This window comes from Rattus norvegicus, chromosome 7, assembly GCF_021556685.1.
Source record: "Rattus norvegicus strain SHRSP/BbbUtx chromosome 7, alternate assembly SHRSP_T2T, whole genome shotgun sequence".
Classification (NCBI taxonomy): domain Eukaryota; kingdom Metazoa; phylum Chordata; class Mammalia; order Rodentia; family Muridae; genus Rattus; species Rattus norvegicus.
The window spans coordinates 129,911,754-129,929,780 of NC_141540.1; the positions used below are offsets into that span (position 1 = coordinate 129,911,754).

Below are 18,027 nucleotides of genomic sequence, written 5' to 3' on the forward strand. Positions count from 1 at the left end.
TGCCCACCAGCCTCACATTACAATCCTTTCCCATATACACTTGCAGCCTCTTTTCCTCGTACACCTACCTTACTCACTGACTTACTTAGTGTCTTTTCTCCCCACTAATATGTGAGGATTCACAGAGGCAAGAACTCTGTTTTGCCAAACACAGATGCATTAGAAAATACCTGAATCCAATTTAATGTGCAGACTTGGGGCCATGAGATGGCTGAGGAGGCAGCTGCTTTCTGTGTAAGCCCCATGACCTGACTTGGGTTCCCGGGAATAAGGATAACAGAGAGGACAACTCCATGGAGTTGCCTTCTGACTTCACACATGTACTGTGGTATACATGTGCCCAGGGTGCGCAGACACATGCACAGAGTACACACACAGGCAGATACACACACACACATGATCACTGAGGACAAAGCTACACTGCTAATGTGTCAAGCTTTCCCAGCCTCTGAGAGAGCTCACTTAGCATCTCTTAGCTCAGGATCCTCCAAAGAATTCCTTGGGCACATAGCCAAGCACCATGTCCAGGGCTCCAGCTTGCTTTACTCCATCAGGAACACTGGACACATTTCATATGCCAGAGTACTGGGCCTTTGGCCTAGTAGGCCTGGCTAACAGTCCAAGGAGCCTTAGCCACTCCTTTTGGTCCTAAGGGGACAAAGTGAGTCCTTCATCTTTTGGATTCTGTCACTTCTTCTTGTAGGCAGCCCTGTCTTATCACACCCCACTCTCTTTAGGCCAGGCATATCATAGGTGAGTGCCCCTGTTGGTTTTAAGACTCCAGCTGGCTCTCCTATGTTTGCAGAAGAAAGCAATCCTGACCACTATTGGCGTGCTAGAGGAGCCCCTGGGGAATGCTCGTCTTCATGGTGCACGCCTCATGGCTGCACTGCTGCACACAAATACGCCCAGCATCAACCAGGAGCTCTGCCGGCTCAACACCATGGACTTACTGCTGGTGAGTCGCCCCTGGCTAGCTCTGGTTGTTTGTACATGGCATGCACAGTCTGCAGTTCAACATGGAGAAGAGTCAACCAGGGCAGACACTTCAGCATCTGGTCAGAAAGACATGTGGAGGAGAGGTGCTGGTATCAAGGACTTGCTCTTAGGTCTCTGGTAGAACACACTGAGCAGCACAGTGAGTGATATGCGTCAGGCTCAGGCTCACGTGCTCTGCAGAGGCTCTTCCTGATGCAGAGGACAGGTGTCTGGTCTTGCTTTCTCTTAAGTCAAAGTATCCTGAGAGGCAGATCTCGGTGAGTACTAGGCCAGCCTGGCCTACATAGTGAATACCAGGACAGCTAGAGCTACATAGTGAGATCCTGCCTCAAAAAAAAAAATCAATAAGTTATCAAATGATAGATAGATAGATAGATAGATAGATAGATAGATAGATAGATAGATAGAAAGAAACAGAAGGTTCCTGAGAGAAAAGGTCCTCATCTTCTAAAATAGTCATTCTTGTAGCTCTTGTCAAAACCAGTCAATATATGGTCAAGAAGCTATCCAGTGACTGTAGATTACTGATCTTTCCATGTTCTTTACCACCCTGGAGCAGCTAGTTTGATGAAAAATGAAATGAACTTTGAAGACACAGTTACAGTTAGGTGGCAGCAGCCTTGAGGGCTGGGGAGGAGTCTCCAGAAGGTGGCTTATGCTTGGAGTCAGCGTCCGGTACATCCAGCAGCCAGGATACATGGGTCGTGGAATCAAGGGTGAAAAGGAATAATTTTACTCACTATCACCCCACTAGAACATTTTTTGCTTCCTGTTTCTCCGACCTTAAGTCCTTCTGGCTAGAAATTTTGGTTTCAGAGACGGGAATGCTTCTGCCAAGAGCTATAACAAACATTCCACTGAACTGGAACATCAGACTTGCCCCCGGCCACTTTGAGCTTCAGATTTTAAATCCACAGGCTAAGAAAGGAAATAACAGTGTTAGGAGGGGTGATTGATCCAGACTGCTGTGGGGAAGTTGGATTGCTTCTCTACAGTGGAGGTGAGAAGGAAGGATAATGTCGAGGTCTAGAGAGCCTCTAGAGCGTCTCTTAGTGCTCTAAGTGGGAAACTGCAGCATCCTAATCCAGGCAGGACAAGAAAGGGTATAGCTCCGTCAGGAGAGCTAAGACCTGCTGAGCTGCTTGCTAAGGGTGGAGGAAACACAGGATGGGGGCAGAGGAAGGTTGTAGCTGGACTTTTGGCTACTTTGTGGATACTAGGTAGGACAGAAGGGAAAGATGGGGGCGGGGGAAGTGATAACATTAAACTACTGCCTGCTGTTTAGGGACATAGAATTCCTTGGAGCATGTGTGCTCTTCACCACCAGGACATCTCGTGTCTATCTTTTGAAAAGACCCCAGGATTCCAAATGTTCTACAATCACTGAAATGGGCTGCAGTAGCAAAACCACTTCCCTGCTAGAGCACAAGACACATCATGGTCAGCTGCGGTGGGCAGCCCAAAGCAGCCCGACACCTGGGGTTAAAGTGAAACCTGTCTTCTCATACTTCATGCCTCACCGTAGAACGTAGTTATAAATACCAGCTCAGGCCACACGACCAGGTACAGGAGTCAGGATTATGATTGACAGAAGTATTTCTGCCATCGTTTGTAAGAATGTGTTTGTATAGATATTTGTGTTTTCTCTCCTCTATTTCTTTATCAGACACTGTAACATCAATTGAGAGAATGTCAGTGGTTTTCCACTTGTTTAAGTAGATCTACTTTGGGACTCAGGGTATATATATATAGCTCAGTGACAGAGTACTTAGATAATGTCCAAAGAACCCTGTTCACACTGGAGAGATGACTCAGTGGTTCAGAGCACTGGCTCGTCTTCAGAGGACCTGATATGGTGGCTCACAACCATCTATGACTCCAGGCCCAGAAAGTCTGATAGCCTCTTCTGGCTTCCAAGGACATATGTGTAAGCCTAACACCTGTAGAAATTTAAAAAATAAATAAATAAAAATAAAACAACAACCAAAAACAAAGAAAACAATGAATCTGGTCCTCAGTTCTGTCAGCATGTTTTGTAGTTTTGGGTACACTGGGGTTTTTTGTTTTTTGTTTTGTTTTGTTTTGTTTGTTTGTTTGTTTGCCTCATTAGTTTACTCTCAAGGATTTTTTTTTTTAAAGATTTATTTATTTATTATATATAAGTACACTGTAGCTGTCTTCAGATACACCAGAAGAGGGCATCAGATCTCTTTACAGATGGTTGTGAGCCACCATGTGGTTGCTGGGAATTGAACTCATGACCTCTGGAAGAGCAGTCGGGTGCTCTTAACCGCTGAGCCATCTCTCCAGCCCTACTCTCAAGGATTTTATTATTTTGATTACTTTTATTATTACATGTTATCATAGTCTTGGTTTCCTTTTCCTTAGATAGCCTGCAACTTTCTATGTAGATTATGCTGGCCTCTGCCTCCCAAGAGCTAGGATTAATGGTGTGCAGCGCACATTCAGAAAGAAATTGTGGTTTGTTTTTTTGTTTGTTGGTTGGTTTGTTTTGTTTGGAGAAGTATGTCAGATAACTTCTCTGCTTGATGTAATCTTTGGTATAAAGAAGCGGCCCAGACTTATTCCCCCCACCTCTACCTAGCACGCACCCTTTTGTGTATAGCTGGGTCTGGGCCTGCAGGCTGCTGTGACCCTTCCCACCCCGACACCCGTCTGTGGGACCCAGCAGCAGTGGAAAGGTCAGGCTGTAGCCTCAGGCCTTCCCTCCTCTCCTGCCTTGGTCTGGAAAAGGTTTTGTGGGAGACAGAGTATCTTTAATCCTCTGTGTTGCAGAGGAGGCCCAAGACTGCTCCTTGCCTAGACTTTGTCAGTGGCACTTGAGCTCCAGTCTTTCAGGGGTGCCTGCTATACCGTATTCTCGTGTCCATATGGGGGAGAGGGGTGTCACTCATCCTGGGTGGAGTCCCAAGTTTAACATGCTCTATTTACTCACTGGTTAGAGACAAAATTATGAAGGAAAATTTAAATGCCTAGAGTTGAATAATAATTTAAAAAATACTGTAGTAAAAATTATAAAGGGGTTGGGGATTTAGCTCAGTGGTAGAGCGCTTGCCTAGGAAGCTCAAGGCCCTGGGTTTGGTCCCCAGCTCCGAAAAAAAGAACCAAAAAAAAAAAAATTATAAAGTGTAGAGTTTAAGTTTTATAGGAAAATAAAGATACCATAAAAGAAAAAAAATTCCAAATTAGTTAAGCTTCTAATGTAAAGAACAAAGAATATTCCACAGAACGTTTCCCTTTTACCTTTGTTGTTCAGCTGTTTGGAACAAACTCGCCTAAGACTGTCTTCTGTCGTCTGTTTGTCAGGACCTGTTTTTTAAGTACACCTGGAATAACTTCTTACACTTGCAAGTGGAGCTGTGCATAGCCGCTATTCTCTCCCACGCTGGTCGGGAGGAGCAGGCAGAAGCTGGCAGATCAGATGGCAAAGTGGAACCTGTGCAGGGGAGTGGAGATGGGGGTGGGAAGCCGGAGACCACCCCGACCATCACCAGCCCTCCTGAGAACACAATGGTGACCCATGTAAGTCCAGGCCCCGTGGGGCTATGCCAGCTGCAGCCAGCACTTCCCACGCTCTCCTAACCCTCACACGTGTCAGAGGTGCTGCCACCTTTGACCCACAAGAACATGAAAGTGTAAAGAGACATCCATTTGGTGATGGGGAAGAGAAGGCGTCATTTGCAGTGATGAGCTTGTGCTTGTGGTTTGTATCTAGGTTGACAGTTAACCGGATACAGTGGCTCCTGCTTTGTCCAGTCCATCCTTATAACTAAACACAAAGAAAACACAAGACTTCAATTCTCATGGGAAAGCTTTCTGGAACTTTAGACCCCGAAGCCAGCTGTACCAGTTTTCTCTGTGACTTCCCTTATTCCCAGAGAATGACCATAGTTGTTACCCCACCCCTTCCCCTGTGTGGGTCACCCTAGCATTAGAGCCTGCAGCTCAGTCTCTTTTGACATCAGCATTTAGTACTGCCCCTGGTAGAGAGCAGCCCTACTGAATGTCTGCCAGGGAAGAAAAGGGAAAAACGGCTTGGGGCCATAAGCTGTACCTGAGCTGAACCCCACTGTGACTGCTGCCCAGCTCTAAAGTGAGAACAAACATCTGGACCTTGTGGGCTCACAGGAGGGCAGAGGTGTGAGAGAGGGTTCCTGGGTCTCTGCTCAAAGGCCTCGTAGACACAGTGCTTGACTGGGTTCAGAAGGTCTCAGTGCCGTTTGTTTGGGGTGGGTATCCTGGGAACCTGTGAGCAAACCTATAGGAGCTACTATGGGATAAGGTGCATTTAGTCTGGTCCACAGGCTAGCCCAGCAATGCGACCTGCAGTTACAATGGCAAGAACTACTTGGGGACAGCAAGCACTATTCAGAGGCCAAGTAGACCAGCAGGGACCCTGGATAGTGACATGGAAGCGTGAATTGGCGTCTGTAACAAACATCCAAGAAAATAGTCTGTGTGGGGAAAAAGAAAATGTTGAGGGCCCCAGAGAGCTGGTGGGAGGGTGCTCAGAGGTCTAGGTGGCGGCCCATCGGAGGAGGGGAGGCAGAAGTCGTTGTAGCGTGTTGGAGGAGCACAGACGCCTTCACTGTATTCAGGCCATTCAGTGGCATGGGACTGGAGCCTTGAGCACCAGGGATATTATTGCCACAGGGTCTTCCGTGCTGATTTGCCAGTTCACTACCTGCAGCACCTAGGAGGCAGTGTGGCCCTTGGGCTCTTTCTCACACTGCTTGCCGCTCTGTCTCACAGCTGTTCCAGAAGTGCTGCCTGGTTCAGAGGATCCTGGAAGCCTGGGAAGCCAATGACAACACACAGTAAGAACTCTGAGGAGCCCTCTTGCCAATTAGAGATGCATCTTACTTACCAGGATGTTGGGCACAAGACTCCAAGCTCCATGTCAGGCTCAGCAGTGTCTAATGTAGATATGTGCCTGGGACTATTCTAGAAGGGATCTTGCTACTGGGTATACAGCAGTAAGGGCTGCTCAGGCAGGAGGATGCAGGGAGGCATGGAGAGGAGTGGCATTGAGTGGTAGATGGCTGGGCCACACGGTGGTAGGTAAGTGGGTAAGTGACCCCTTCCCACTTGTCTTGTTTGTACATTGTGCACTTGTGGTGTGTGTGTGTGTGTGTGTGTGTGACAGAGAGAGAGAGAGAGACTCATTATGTAGCCCTGAGAGAGAGAGAGACTCATTATGTAGCCCTGAGAGAGAGAGAGAGAGAGAGAGAGAGAGAGAGAGAGAGAGATGGGGTGGGGCTCATTATGTAGCCCTGACTATCCTGGAATTCACCACATAACCAAACTTAAAACTCAGAGATCCTAAGGAGTCTGCTATTGCTTCCCAAACAAATGCTAGGTTTAAAGGCATGTGCCACTACAACCAGCCAATGTTTTGGCTTTTTGAAATAGTCTTACAATATAGCACAGGCTGGCCTAGAACTTCTGCCTCAGTTTCCCATGTGCTGGCCACAACCATTCTTTAGTTTTCGTTTTAAGTGTATTATTTTATGTGTGAGTGTTTTGCCTCCTGTATGTTTGTGCACCCTGAGTATATGCCTGATACCTTCAGAGGCCAGATGATGGCACTGGGTCCCTAGAACTGGAGTTACTGATGTGAGCTGCCATGCGGGTGCTAGGATTCAAACCCAGATCCTCTGGAAGAGCAGCCAGTGCTTTTAGCTGATAAGCCATTTCTCCAGCCCCAGCTGTAACCACTCTTACTAAACTCGAAGCACACTGTTGGCACTTGCGCATGTTAGCTTTTCCGCAGCATCTGTCTGAGCCTTCCCTGCACTCAGAAGCTCTATGTCTCTTAGGGCTCAGTGGCCACCCTCATTCATTTGTTGCGCTCTGAGAACAGGTGGGCTCTAGGCAGTGTTGGGGAGTGCAGAGGTGGGCACAGTTGTGGGACTATCACCCAGGACCTGTGAGGTGCACAGGTAGAGCCTAGAGCTGCTCACTTGGTGAGGCCCTACACAGCTCCAACAGTGACAGTGTCCCAGAAACAGTGCCCTGCACAAGCAGTGCCACCAGCAGTCCTGACTCAGCTGTTCTGTCGCTCCTGCCTCTGGTGGAGCTGGGCTAGTTCTGAGCTTTCTGCGTCCATCTTTGTCTGTAAGTGGGCCATGGTGTCTCGTTAGTGTTTCTTGGTCTGACGAGGGAGGTGTGGCTGACCTTAATGCACACCAGATGCTCGGTAATCTTCAGTGCCCTAGAGGTGAGGCTGTTGGTCAGGCACGGACTGGTTAGGTTGTCTCCCTAGAATTTACCCTGGAGTGACAACTGCAAAGTAGGCAAAGGCCGGGGCTGGGGATTTAGCTCAGTGGTAGAGCGCTTACCTAGGAAGCGCAAGGCCCTGGGTTCGGTCCCCAGCTCCGAAAAAAAGAACCAAAAAAAAAAAAAAAAGTAGGCAAAGGCCTAGGTTTCAGATGACAGTGGAGATGACCTTCAGAAAGCCTGTCACTTGGCCTTCCCAGCAAGAAGTTGGGCAAAACCTGGACTGAATGACCTCCTTAATAGTTCATTTCACTTTCAGGGCGGCAGGTGGCATGAGACGTGGGAATATGGGCCACCTCACAAGGATCGCCAACGCAGTTGTACAGAACCTGGAGCAGGGCCCGGTGCAGACACACATCAGTGAAGTCATCCGAGGTGTGCCCACTACTGTCCCCTCCCTCTGCCCTCTGTCCTCAGTCGTTACAACTACACTGATATAGGACAAACCATGTAGCCTTCTTTGTCCTCTTCATGGACCAGAGACCTGGAGAGTAGAGGAGACTCAGCCAAGGACAGTTCGTGGCTCCAGTGCTGGGCTAGAGCCATGAACCAGGCTCTCTTGTGCTCACAGGCTTTCCAGAGATGTGCCTGTCCTAGAGGTCCAGAATCACCTTCCTGCTTTGTTTTCAGCTCACACAATTTAGAGGGCCTTGCCTAGTTTTTGTATCAGGAGGCCATGAGTGTGGGTGATATCCTGTCCCCTGGGTTGTGGGCAGCAAGACCTGGAGCCCTGAATCTGCACCCCAAGCAAAATAGCAGAGCTCTTGTCCTCAGACATGGCGCCTACTGCTCTGTGCATAGTCCCTGATGCAACCTCCCCAACAAGTATGAGTTAAGGAAGCTCCAGGTAGTTCTCCCCATGACTGAGGACCAGAGGATTTTTTTTTTCCTTGTGGTATCTTGGAGGCCACTTGCCTGTTCCTCGTCTCCTTAGACTTCAGTGTCTGGTGGAGTTGAGCTTGCTGGTCCGTCATCACACATGAGGAGTGGGCAGCAGGGCAGAGCAGTGAGCAAGCTGGGGTGGCTCTCTCATTGCTAGAAGGGAACAGCAGCAAATGGGAGGTGAGGGTGAGCAGAAGGTTCTAGATCAGGCTCAGGCTATAGTTTCCACACTCCAGGCCTAGAAGGAATGCAGTGGAAAGGTGCTCGCTTCCTCAGATCCTTAGGGTGTGCATATGTACCAGCAAGTAGTTTAGACCAGGCCTGACGGCATAGACTTTTAACCCCACTGCTCTGGAGGCAGAGAAAGGCAGATCTTTAGCAGTTGGAGGCCAGCCTAGTCTACATACTGAGCTGCAGAACAGCCAGAGCTGTATAGTGAAACCATGTCTCACAGCACAAAACAACAGAGTTCTCATGCCCTGAGGTCTCTGTAGGACAAGCTGAGCATTGCGCTACTCAGAGTTGCTGGAGCCTAAGGCCCTGTAGGACATTAGCCCTCCCGCTTTGCTGTATTGGCTTACTTCCTATCAGCAGCCCCTGTTTGTCTTGAGTGGGCTGATCGAAGAAGCATAACTTGTCCTCTCTGGACCAGCCTTTGCCTGCTAGGGCTCCTGAGTGCCCTACCCTTGGGACTCCTAAGTCCCATACTCACGAGGGTACTCATAAGGACTTATGAGTACCACTTACCTTGCAGGGCTCCCTGCAGATTGCCGTGGACGCTGGGAGAGCTTTGTGGAAGAGACACTGATGGAGACCAACCGCAGGAACACTGTGGACCTGGTGAGGAAGCTGGGGCTCCTTCTGTGGCAACATTGCTAGTCCCATATGCAGCACAGGTGGAGGAGGGAAGCGCAGGGCAGGACTGGACACTGAGCTCAGCCCCTGGCCTGCAGTCTGTTCCATGCCGTGCTGTGCTGGCAGCAGAGCTGGCTCCCTGAGGATCTCTTTGCAAAGCTAGTGTTGTCTTTCTTGGTACCCTCCCTCCAGAGCTATGGCTCATTTGTAAAGGACTTTGCTTGTGTCCCAGGGCTTTACGGATCAGGGAGGTTGGGCTGTTTTTCATGAGGCTTTGCCCTCACTTGGCATTTCATTGTAGTAAGCTGCACAGGCCTACAAGTGTCAGGGGATTGTGGTGTGGGAGGGTGCTGGGGAGGGGGAGACCCAGGCTGGGCTGGGTTGGGCCTGGGGCTCTGGCTGGAATGGACTGGGTGGGGTCTGGCTAGCTCACATGCCCACCCCATCTGGCCTGTGTTTTAGGTGAGCACTCACCACCTTCACTCCTCAAGTGAGGACGAGGACATTGAGGGTACTTTCCCTAACGAGCTGTCCCTTCAGCAGGTGAGGGCATGGCCGGCACTCTGCACCCTGCCGGGCCCTTCTGGAGCCTGTGTCCTTGGTAGTGCTTAGTTCCCATGACACTGCATAGCAAAAGAGAAAAGTAACTCATCTTCAAGCACATCTGGGGGAGAGGGGGGCCTGGGAGAATACCCTAAAGTCACATTATCTTGCTGAGAGTCCTGGGGACACTAAGCTTGAAAGCTGACTAAGGAGGTGCTCTTCCGTAAGCGACTGTACAACCGCTGTGAACACTGAACCTCTGGGAAAATCCACTGCCTGCTTCGCCAGAGGCTCCTGAGCAGTGGAGTGGGCTCCAAGGAGCAGCCACTGGCCACAGCCTGGTCCATAGCAGCACCCTCTCCTCCCAGGCCTTCTCTGAGTACCAGATCCAGCAGATGACAGCAAACTTTGTGGATCAGTTTGGCTTCAATGATGAGGAGTTTGCAGACCAGGATGACAACATCAAGTGAGTGCAGCCACCATGAAGGCTCAGGCTCTAGGCTAGCACCTCCTCTTCCTTAAGCCACTCACTGCACCGTAGAAGCGTAGAAGCGGCTCCAAGTGATCTTGCCAGGAGTGAGGCCCGCTGTCCCCAGGAGATAGCCAGTGTCTCACCACTGCTGAGGGCAGCCAGGAGTGAGGCCCGCTGTCCCCAGGAGATAACCAGTGTCCCACCACTGCTGAGGGCAGCCAGGAGTGAGGCCCGCTGTCCCTAGGAGATAGCCAGTGTCCCACCACTGCTGAGGGCAGCCAGGCCCATTGGAGTAGAGGTGGCACTGAGGGACCTTGTTCTTGCAGTGCCCCATTTGACCGGATTGCAGAGATCAACTTCAACATTGAAGCCGATGAGGACAGTGTGAGTGACTGGGGGCAGGGGCTGCTGCAGGGCATAGTGGCATTTCATTACACTTGCAGATAGTTCAGGCTGTGCCCACAACTTGGTCCTTGTCACAGGTGGCTGGAACCATGGGACCCTGGCCAGTATATCTGTGTGTTGGGACTGGGAGGCTCCCCTCCATGGGAGTTGGGAGCAGTTTCCCTCCTTGCCTCCTCCTACATTGTCTGTCAGCCGTGTTTTGTGAGCGAGCCCCCTGGAGTTCTTTGGGACCAGATTCTCCAGAAAACAGCTCCTCATTCTGTCTTACAGCCCAGTGCAGCTCTGTTTGAAGCTTGCTGCAGTGATCGGATCCAGCCCTTCGATGATGACGAGGAGGACATTTGGGAGGATGAGGAGACTCGATGCACGGCCCGGGTGATGGCCAGAGCCAGGTGTGGGGCTCCCTCATTCTCCCAAAGCCTCCGCCCTTGGGGAACCCAGCCACTGTTAAAAGTGCCCCAATTCCTAGAGGGGTAGTGACCCTTCTTGCAGAGACCAGAGCAGAAGCTGGGAGCCAAGCAGTGCTTACTCTGGACGTCCTGTACCCAGCCTGGCCCAGTCCCTGAGCCACCACAGGTTCTCCTGCAGTGGGCATCACCAGGCTCACCAAGTGTCTGTTCCCTTCATGCCTGCCCAGGTTTGGAGCCCCTCACACCTCAGAAAACTACTCAAAGAAGGCCGTGGGACATGGAGGCCAGGGCAGGAAGACTGGCTCCCCCACAGCTAGGAATGTGCCTGGACTGGCCACGCCTTCATCCCCTACACAGAAAGAAGGTCCTCGCTCAGAAAGTGATTCAGCAGGTAGTACCTGAAGAGTATCAAAGGGACGTGGGTACTGAGGACAGGGTGTGGTGACTTGGCTGAGGGATTTTCCCAGCAGTTGGTGACCCGGTTCCCCATCTACACATGGTTTCATGAGGTGTTCTGGGTTCTGCTCTGCACTGAGTCGAGAGCCCAGTGTTCTTACTCCCTGATGTTTTGCTGCCTGCATGCATCTGCACTTGCACAGCTGGCATCCATTGGCCTTGCTAGGGAAGGAAAAGCCCATGATTCCCGTATGTTGCTGTGTGCCTCCTCTCAGATGTACTCAGGAGCACCTACCTATGTACTACCTCAGAGGCCCCTTTTATCTGGTCTGGGTGCCTAGATACTCAGGATACGGGCAAGAAGCCATCTTTCTGTTAGGAGTTGCTAGCACCTTAGCTGGGGCTGACAAGAAGCTGCAAGGGCAGGAACACCCACAGCAGGGGCCACCCATGCCAGCATCAAAGGGAGCAGAGAGCCTGCTATGACCTGGGTTGGGACAGGTGAGATGGTACCTACTTTGTACCATCAGCCTTCCTGGAGGCTAGACGGGGCCTTACAGTTATCTCATGAGGCACTGCCTCAGCAAACACTGACGCCCACACATGCGCTCTGTCCCAGTAGATGATTTACAAGACCCTTTCCAGGTAACTTACAGGGGCCCTTACTCCCAAGTGTTCAGGGTTGGAGGCCATACTACCCTTTGCAAAGCCCCAGTAGGCACTACTGGGGAGTGCTGCCATCCCTGTCACTTGAGACAGGGAGTGCTCTTCTGAGGACTCCTAACTGGGAGCATCTTGCATTCCTGTTCATCTCTGATGATCCTCTCCCTATCTCCGTGAGTGCTGCTTCTCCCGTGTCTGTCACATACTAGGCCTGCCTACTCCTGACTGCTGCATCTCCCTCTGGCAGGTACTACATGGACAGCAGTTTTTGATGAGCCAGTGAACCCGCTGTCTGCAGCCTCAGGAGCTGCGAGGGATGTGGGTTCTAGTGCATGGGCGGCTGGTCCTTCAGTTGCAGAGGAGAAAGGCTGGGCCAAATTCACCGACTTCCAGCCTTTCTGCTGGTAACAAACATCAGAAATGGAGTCATGCCTGTTGGGTGTCAGGACCGGCGTTGCCCAATCGGCTCAGCCTGTCCTCATCTTCTTTTATAGCTCTGAGACAGGGCCCCGGTGCAGCTCTCCTGTGGACATGGACCACAGCAATGCCGAGGGTGGCCAGAGTCCAGGCCCAGAGAAAGCCTGTGAGTAGCAGCAGCTCAGACACCTGCCTTGACTAGTTCCCAGGCCTGACGCAAGGCTAGACCCCATTGAGAAAGTGGGAAGTGGTTAAGGCCCCAGGTGTGGCTGTCTTTGTGGTGTTGGGATCCTTACATACTTGTGGGATTGGAGTTGGCATGTACTGTTCACTGTGCAATACATGAAGAGCTTTAGGGTCCTCCAGCTTTAGGGGTACAGGGCAGGGTAACATACCCACTAGGGTGCCCTCATGGCTCAGGTCTGTACCGTACAACCCACCTGCATCTTTGAGTCACATTAAGTTATGTAGATGTGTCCCTGATGGGAAGCCAACATGGGACTTGATTGAAAAGTCCTTGCTCTCATCTCCTTCCCAGGAAACTGGACTGGGTTAGAGCAGGTGAGAAGATTGACGTCTTTTCTGGGCATTAGGTTTGAAGTGGCATCTCTGACCCCTTGCTTCCTGCTCTGAGAAGAGCACACACATATCCTACTCATCCTGTGGAGCAGTGGGACAGTCCACACGGAAGCCACATACATAGCAGTCCATGTGGTTCCCGAGAGCACGCACATACACACGTCTAACACTCAGGGAGCCAACATCAGCCTCTCATCTTTCACACTGGCTCATGCAAATCCAAGGTCACTGAGGCCATGGTAGCTGTGGTCTCTGGCTCCTCTGCCCTCACAGATACCGCAGGATTTCTTCTTTTATAGTTGGTCCTACCTCGCCTTGTGCCTGGAACGTGTGTGTCACTAGGAAGGCCCCACTGGTAGCCTCTGACAGCAGCTCCTCTGGGGGATCTGACAGTGAAGATGACGAGAAGGCAGCGGGTGCTGTGGAAGCTCTGTGCGCAGGCCATACTGGAAAGGCCTCCCCGCCACCCAGGACAGCAGAGGCTGCTGCTGGCAGGTGCGAAGGGAATGCCAAGTTTTCCTGGGGGCCCTGTGAACACCGTGTGGCTTCTGAGGGCTACAAGTCACTAGCTTTGTAGCCACTGAGAACAGGGCCCAGTGGCCAGATGTCAGCTCCCTGAAAACAGGTGGAGGCCAGACTGGAATTCCTTGCTGCTGCACCATGGCTAATGATCCTGTGAGGCTGTCTCTAGAAAAGACAGTGCCTCTTTACCAAGGGGAAGGCTCAACTGGAGGGCTGGACTTGTATTTTCTGTTTTAAATGATTAAGAGTAGAAGATAGAACTTGGGTGTCCCAAGAGCTCCCCAGGAACTTGGGAGGACAGTCTCCACTAGAGGCCAGTTTCATAGAATACCTGGTTTCCAGGCTCTGGGACTGGCTAACTCTAGGGTTGTCTCAGATAGTGGGAGAAAAGTGGCCCATCACCCTTAACTTTGTATAGGGCAAGCATATGGCTCTGGCTAGCCCTTTCCTGTTGCCCTTCTTGTGCCGGGCCCTTTATGGTCGGGTACTTGTTGATTCCAGTCAGGTGCCCTGCATGCTCACACAGTAGGACGAAGCACACCTCAGGGTTGGGGACTGGGTCTGTAGTCCAAGACCTGGCTGGGAAGTAGAAGCAACTCACAGGTGGACAAGCCAGAGTCCTCCTGAGGTGTCGTCTGAAGGCCTTCCTTCCCTAGGGAAGGAACCAGGAATGTCACTATCCCCCTGCAAAGAGGCCAGCCACTCCAGCAAGCGTTTCTATTTTGAGTGGTCAAGATGAGAAGATACAGGACCGAGGTGTCGAGGAGCTACCCAGTGACTCTCACATAACTAAGCCCATGTTCACCAGGGAGTTCACAGCCCTGACATTCAGGTGCAGAGAGCAGGTGGGGGGGCTCAGGAGCATAAGGCGTAGCCTGTGGATACAGGATACTGGAAATGGCTTGCAGCCCGTACAAACGCTCTGAGGCTCCACATAAGTTCAGGGTGCAATAGAAGTCTCAGGGCTGGACCCTACCAGGAGACAAGGTACTAATTACACTATGCTCTTGACCATAGAACCATGTGAGTTTATTTTGTTTTGGATTTTGCATCCATCTTGAATGAATGTCATCTGTGGGCTTTCTGGTCTTGTCCCTTCCAAGTCTGGGATGTACCTAACACCAGGCTGATCGTGACACAAGTGGGCACCAGCCAGACTGCCTAGCACAAGTTCATCATCATGCATTCAGGCCCTGGGTCCTACCAGCCCTGACTACTCCCCCTCACAAACAGGGTAGGCCTTGCCCACTTGTGTGCTTCTGGAGGGTCCTCTGTGATATTGGGTCTTAAGTGTTTCCCTCAGCTAAGCTGGGAGATCAGCTGGAATCCATGGTTGGTGTAACACAGTGGTTCCCAACCTTCCTATTGCCATGACCCTTTAATACAGTTTCTCATGCTGTGAGAAATTTGCAAATCGCAAATTATTTTTGTTGCTACTTCATGACTGGAACTTTGGTACTATGCTAAACATAACTGTAAAAGGTTACAGCTCACAGCTGAGAACTGCTGTGTACAGCTGGGTCTCATAGTCTCATACTCTGTGCACACAGCCCCTGGCTGCTCATGTCCAAAGCTCATTGAGGCCCTGGCTCAGTGTTCTAGGAACCCTAGGCAGGACATCGCCCCTAAAGCCAACAACACTATGCATCTAAAAGATGTGCAGGAAAGCAAAAGTGTAGAGCCAAGACTTGGAGAAGGGTTCACATGGTTACTCAGATGTGATAAAGCTCACCACGGGAAAAGCCTAGACTGGAGTCCTAGACTGGAGTACACAGGCTTGTTTGAGTCTTGCCGTGTTGCAGAGGATGGTCTCAAGTCACAACCCTCCTGCCTCCATCTCTCTAGTGATCAGATTACTGAGGAAGACCACCACATCCAACTAATAGCCTGCCTTAAAAGTTTAAATCTGTAAAACCATCATCCTGTTTTCCTAAATCCTTCCTTAGAGAAATACTTTAACCCTGCTGCAAAAAAAGACAAAGTAAACCCCATATAAAGCTATTCTCAAAACTTGCTAGATCGCTGCACCACTATCAAGTTTTGCTCAGCCTTTACAACTCCTCCCTCCCTCCCTGCCCTTCCTGGGACAAAGCTAGTATCTTTGTTCTGCAGGACCCATCTGATACTTGTGGGTAGGCTAAATTAGACTAGGCTAGCCTTGGGTATGAAGGCCCTCAGGCCTTATATAATCCCTCCTACTCACCCCTACTTTTTTGTAAAGACAGATCTCACTTTATAGCCCCGGTTGGCCTGGAACTCTCTTAGTAGGTCAGGTTGGCCTCAAACTCAGTGACCTTCCGGCCCATGCCTCTTAAGTGCATGATTATGTGTCACCATGCCTGGCCCTCAGGGACCCTTTAGATAGCATTAAAGGTGGAGTTGAATTTAATCAATGCCAGTGGGACCATCAGTAAATGAAGCTCCACGGTTATTAGGATTTGAGGCTGCTTATAGGAAGGATTGAGGTCACAATAGTCATGCAGCTTGTCCCACTATCTGGGACTCAGGCTACAAAGCTAGACAGAAGCAGAAAGGAGCTGCTCAATCCAGCTGGTTGTGGGTATCTGAAATACGCAGCGGCGAGGTTGGGGCACCCGTAACTGAAGCCTGTCTGCCACACAGGGCCGAGTGTCCTGACAGCACCGTGTTAGCCCCTGCCTGCCCTGCTCCTTCAGAAGTGACCATCAGTCCTGCCGTGGCTACCATAGCACCAAGCAAGGCAGGCTCTCCCACAGCCACCATAGTGGTCTCTTCCTCAGTGGCTACTGCGGTACCCCCAGGACCAATCATGGCAGTAACCACAACAGCTCCAGCCATAGTTGCAACCCTGGGGACAATGACAAAGGACAGGTGAGTAAATTGGCCAAAGAGGGTAAGGTGGACTGGATGAACTCCAGAAGGTCACATGCTGCAACTCTGCCTCTTCTCCACTCATGCAGGAAGACAGATGCCCTGCCAGACGGAGCTGCCTTAAATGGCCCTGTGTAATGGCTGCCGCCCAGCTATGGCCCACCCTGGTCAGGCTGCCTCCTTAATCAAGAAGACTACCTGGTGATGCAATTTTTTTTAATTTAACTTTAAAATAAATGCTGCATTTGGTAAAGCTGGCAGTGGAACCCGTTGGATGACCCAGCTCATGTTTCTCCTGCCTGCCCTTGGTCCTGTTGGAGGACAGGATGCACCTGGCCATTCCCAGGCCCAGGTCTTGGTGTGGCAATGCAGCCCTGACGCGCAGCTTCAACCTGCAGGAGTTGGGGAGGGAACAAGACCCTAAGGGGCCAGCACCATCGGATGGGCAGGAAGGGTGCGGATCTCCAGGCGCTGGTTTCATCTGTATTTTTAACGCATGGAGGAAAAGCCGTTTTTTGCACTTTGTACCCAGCTACAGTACAGGGTCTCTCTAGGCTCAGGGCAGATGTACAGGCCTGAGTTGGAGAGACCTGATCCCCACTAATAATACTACATGGGGGTCTGGCACTAGTTTGGCCACATGAGGTCAAACCCCAGTTCTAGCTGCCCAGGGACTCCTGGGAGCTGGTGTTGAATCAGGCTACACATTTTGACTGCCTTAAAAACAAAGACCCTCTGGACCCGGTGCAGTGGTCTCTGTGCTCAGCAGGGCAGACTGGCACACTCGGGTGGGGGTTGGAGCTGCACCAGACATGTAAGAGTGGACACGGAAGAGCACTGGGAGGCCTAGGGACCGGGCGGGCCCATAGTGTCCAGGAAGAGTCTAAAGTCTATGTTGTCTTTTTTTTTTTTTTTTTTTTTTAAATGTTCTGACCTTCTGACAGGGCATCTAACCCCCAATAAAAAGGATCATTCTTACTGAAAACGTGTTTGTTATTGTTAGGCTGCAGATGCGGAGGCAGCCTGTGGGACACACCTTTGCTACCCTAGGCTCATCTCAGTTGGGACTCCTGTTGAAACAAAAGGAAAAGCTCTACCTGAACAATCAGACCAAAGACACCCATTTTGGGAAAGCTTGTCCCACCCAACCCCAGGGCCCATCCTGGGAAGTGTATAAGGGGTGTATCCCTCTGGAAGTGAGTTAGCCCCAAGGATCATATCCCTCCCTCCCTCCATCCCTCCCTCCTCACAGCTGCTCTGCTTCCTTCACTGGGTCCCGTGGTTCTGCCCTTGGCCTCTGCCGTATTCACCTTTTTTCCAGGTCAGGAGCCTCAGCTGCTTCCCCAGCTCTTGACTCAGCACCTGAAGTGTGGTGAGCAAGGCTCTTCCCAGAATCCGTCCTGATGGGTTTCCTGATCATAGCTCCAGGAAAGATCTAAGCCTATCCCATGTCCAGTTTTGGGGACCAGAAGTTGTGATGATAGAGCAGCAGAGCTGATAAGTTCACAGCCACCTCCCACCACACAAGGGTCACCCCTCTGCCATCTTCATTGGGTCTGCCCCTTTTGTACCTGCTCTGCTCACCTTTCACCTGAGCCAGGCAGGGCTCAGGTGTCCAGTGGCTAGCCCTCAACACCAACAGTCCCCTGGGCCATTCCTCCAATGTTTGCAGCACTCACTCAGACCCCTGACTACAAATACATAGCCAAGGAAGTCTAGGCCTGGTGAGGGTCA

At 51.0% G+C, this 18,027-nt stretch overlaps 1 protein-coding gene across 50 annotated transcripts in view; it reads left to right on the forward strand.

Moving 5' to 3' along the window:
- The window catches only part of Ppp6r2 (protein phosphatase 6, regulatory subunit 2), a 71,507-nt gene extending 54,229 nt beyond the window's left edge, over nucleotides 1–17,278 (forward strand). For 28 of the 50 annotated variants that reach the window (XM_087556656.1, NM_001437902.1, XM_087556659.1 and 25 more), the window contains 15 exon segments: nucleotides 806–958; nucleotides 4,327–4,542; nucleotides 5,773–5,837; nucleotides 7,559–7,674; nucleotides 8,936–9,021; nucleotides 9,499–9,579; nucleotides 9,948–10,045; nucleotides 10,378–10,435; nucleotides 10,727–10,848; nucleotides 11,094–11,257; nucleotides 12,173–12,329; nucleotides 12,420–12,508; nucleotides 13,221–13,416; nucleotides 16,066–16,293; nucleotides 16,383–17,278. In XM_087556656.1, coding sequence (XP_087412782.1) covers nucleotides 806–958; nucleotides 4,327–4,542; nucleotides 5,773–5,837; nucleotides 7,559–7,674; nucleotides 8,936–9,021; nucleotides 9,499–9,579; nucleotides 9,948–10,045; nucleotides 10,378–10,435; nucleotides 10,727–10,848; nucleotides 11,094–11,257; nucleotides 12,173–12,329; nucleotides 12,420–12,508; nucleotides 13,221–13,416; nucleotides 16,066–16,293; nucleotides 16,383–16,431 — 1,878 coding nt within the window. In that variant the 3' untranslated portion in view covers nucleotides 16,432–17,278. 50 annotated transcript variants of the gene reach the window in all.
- The last annotated feature ends 749 nt before the right edge of the window (nucleotides 17,279–18,027 follow it).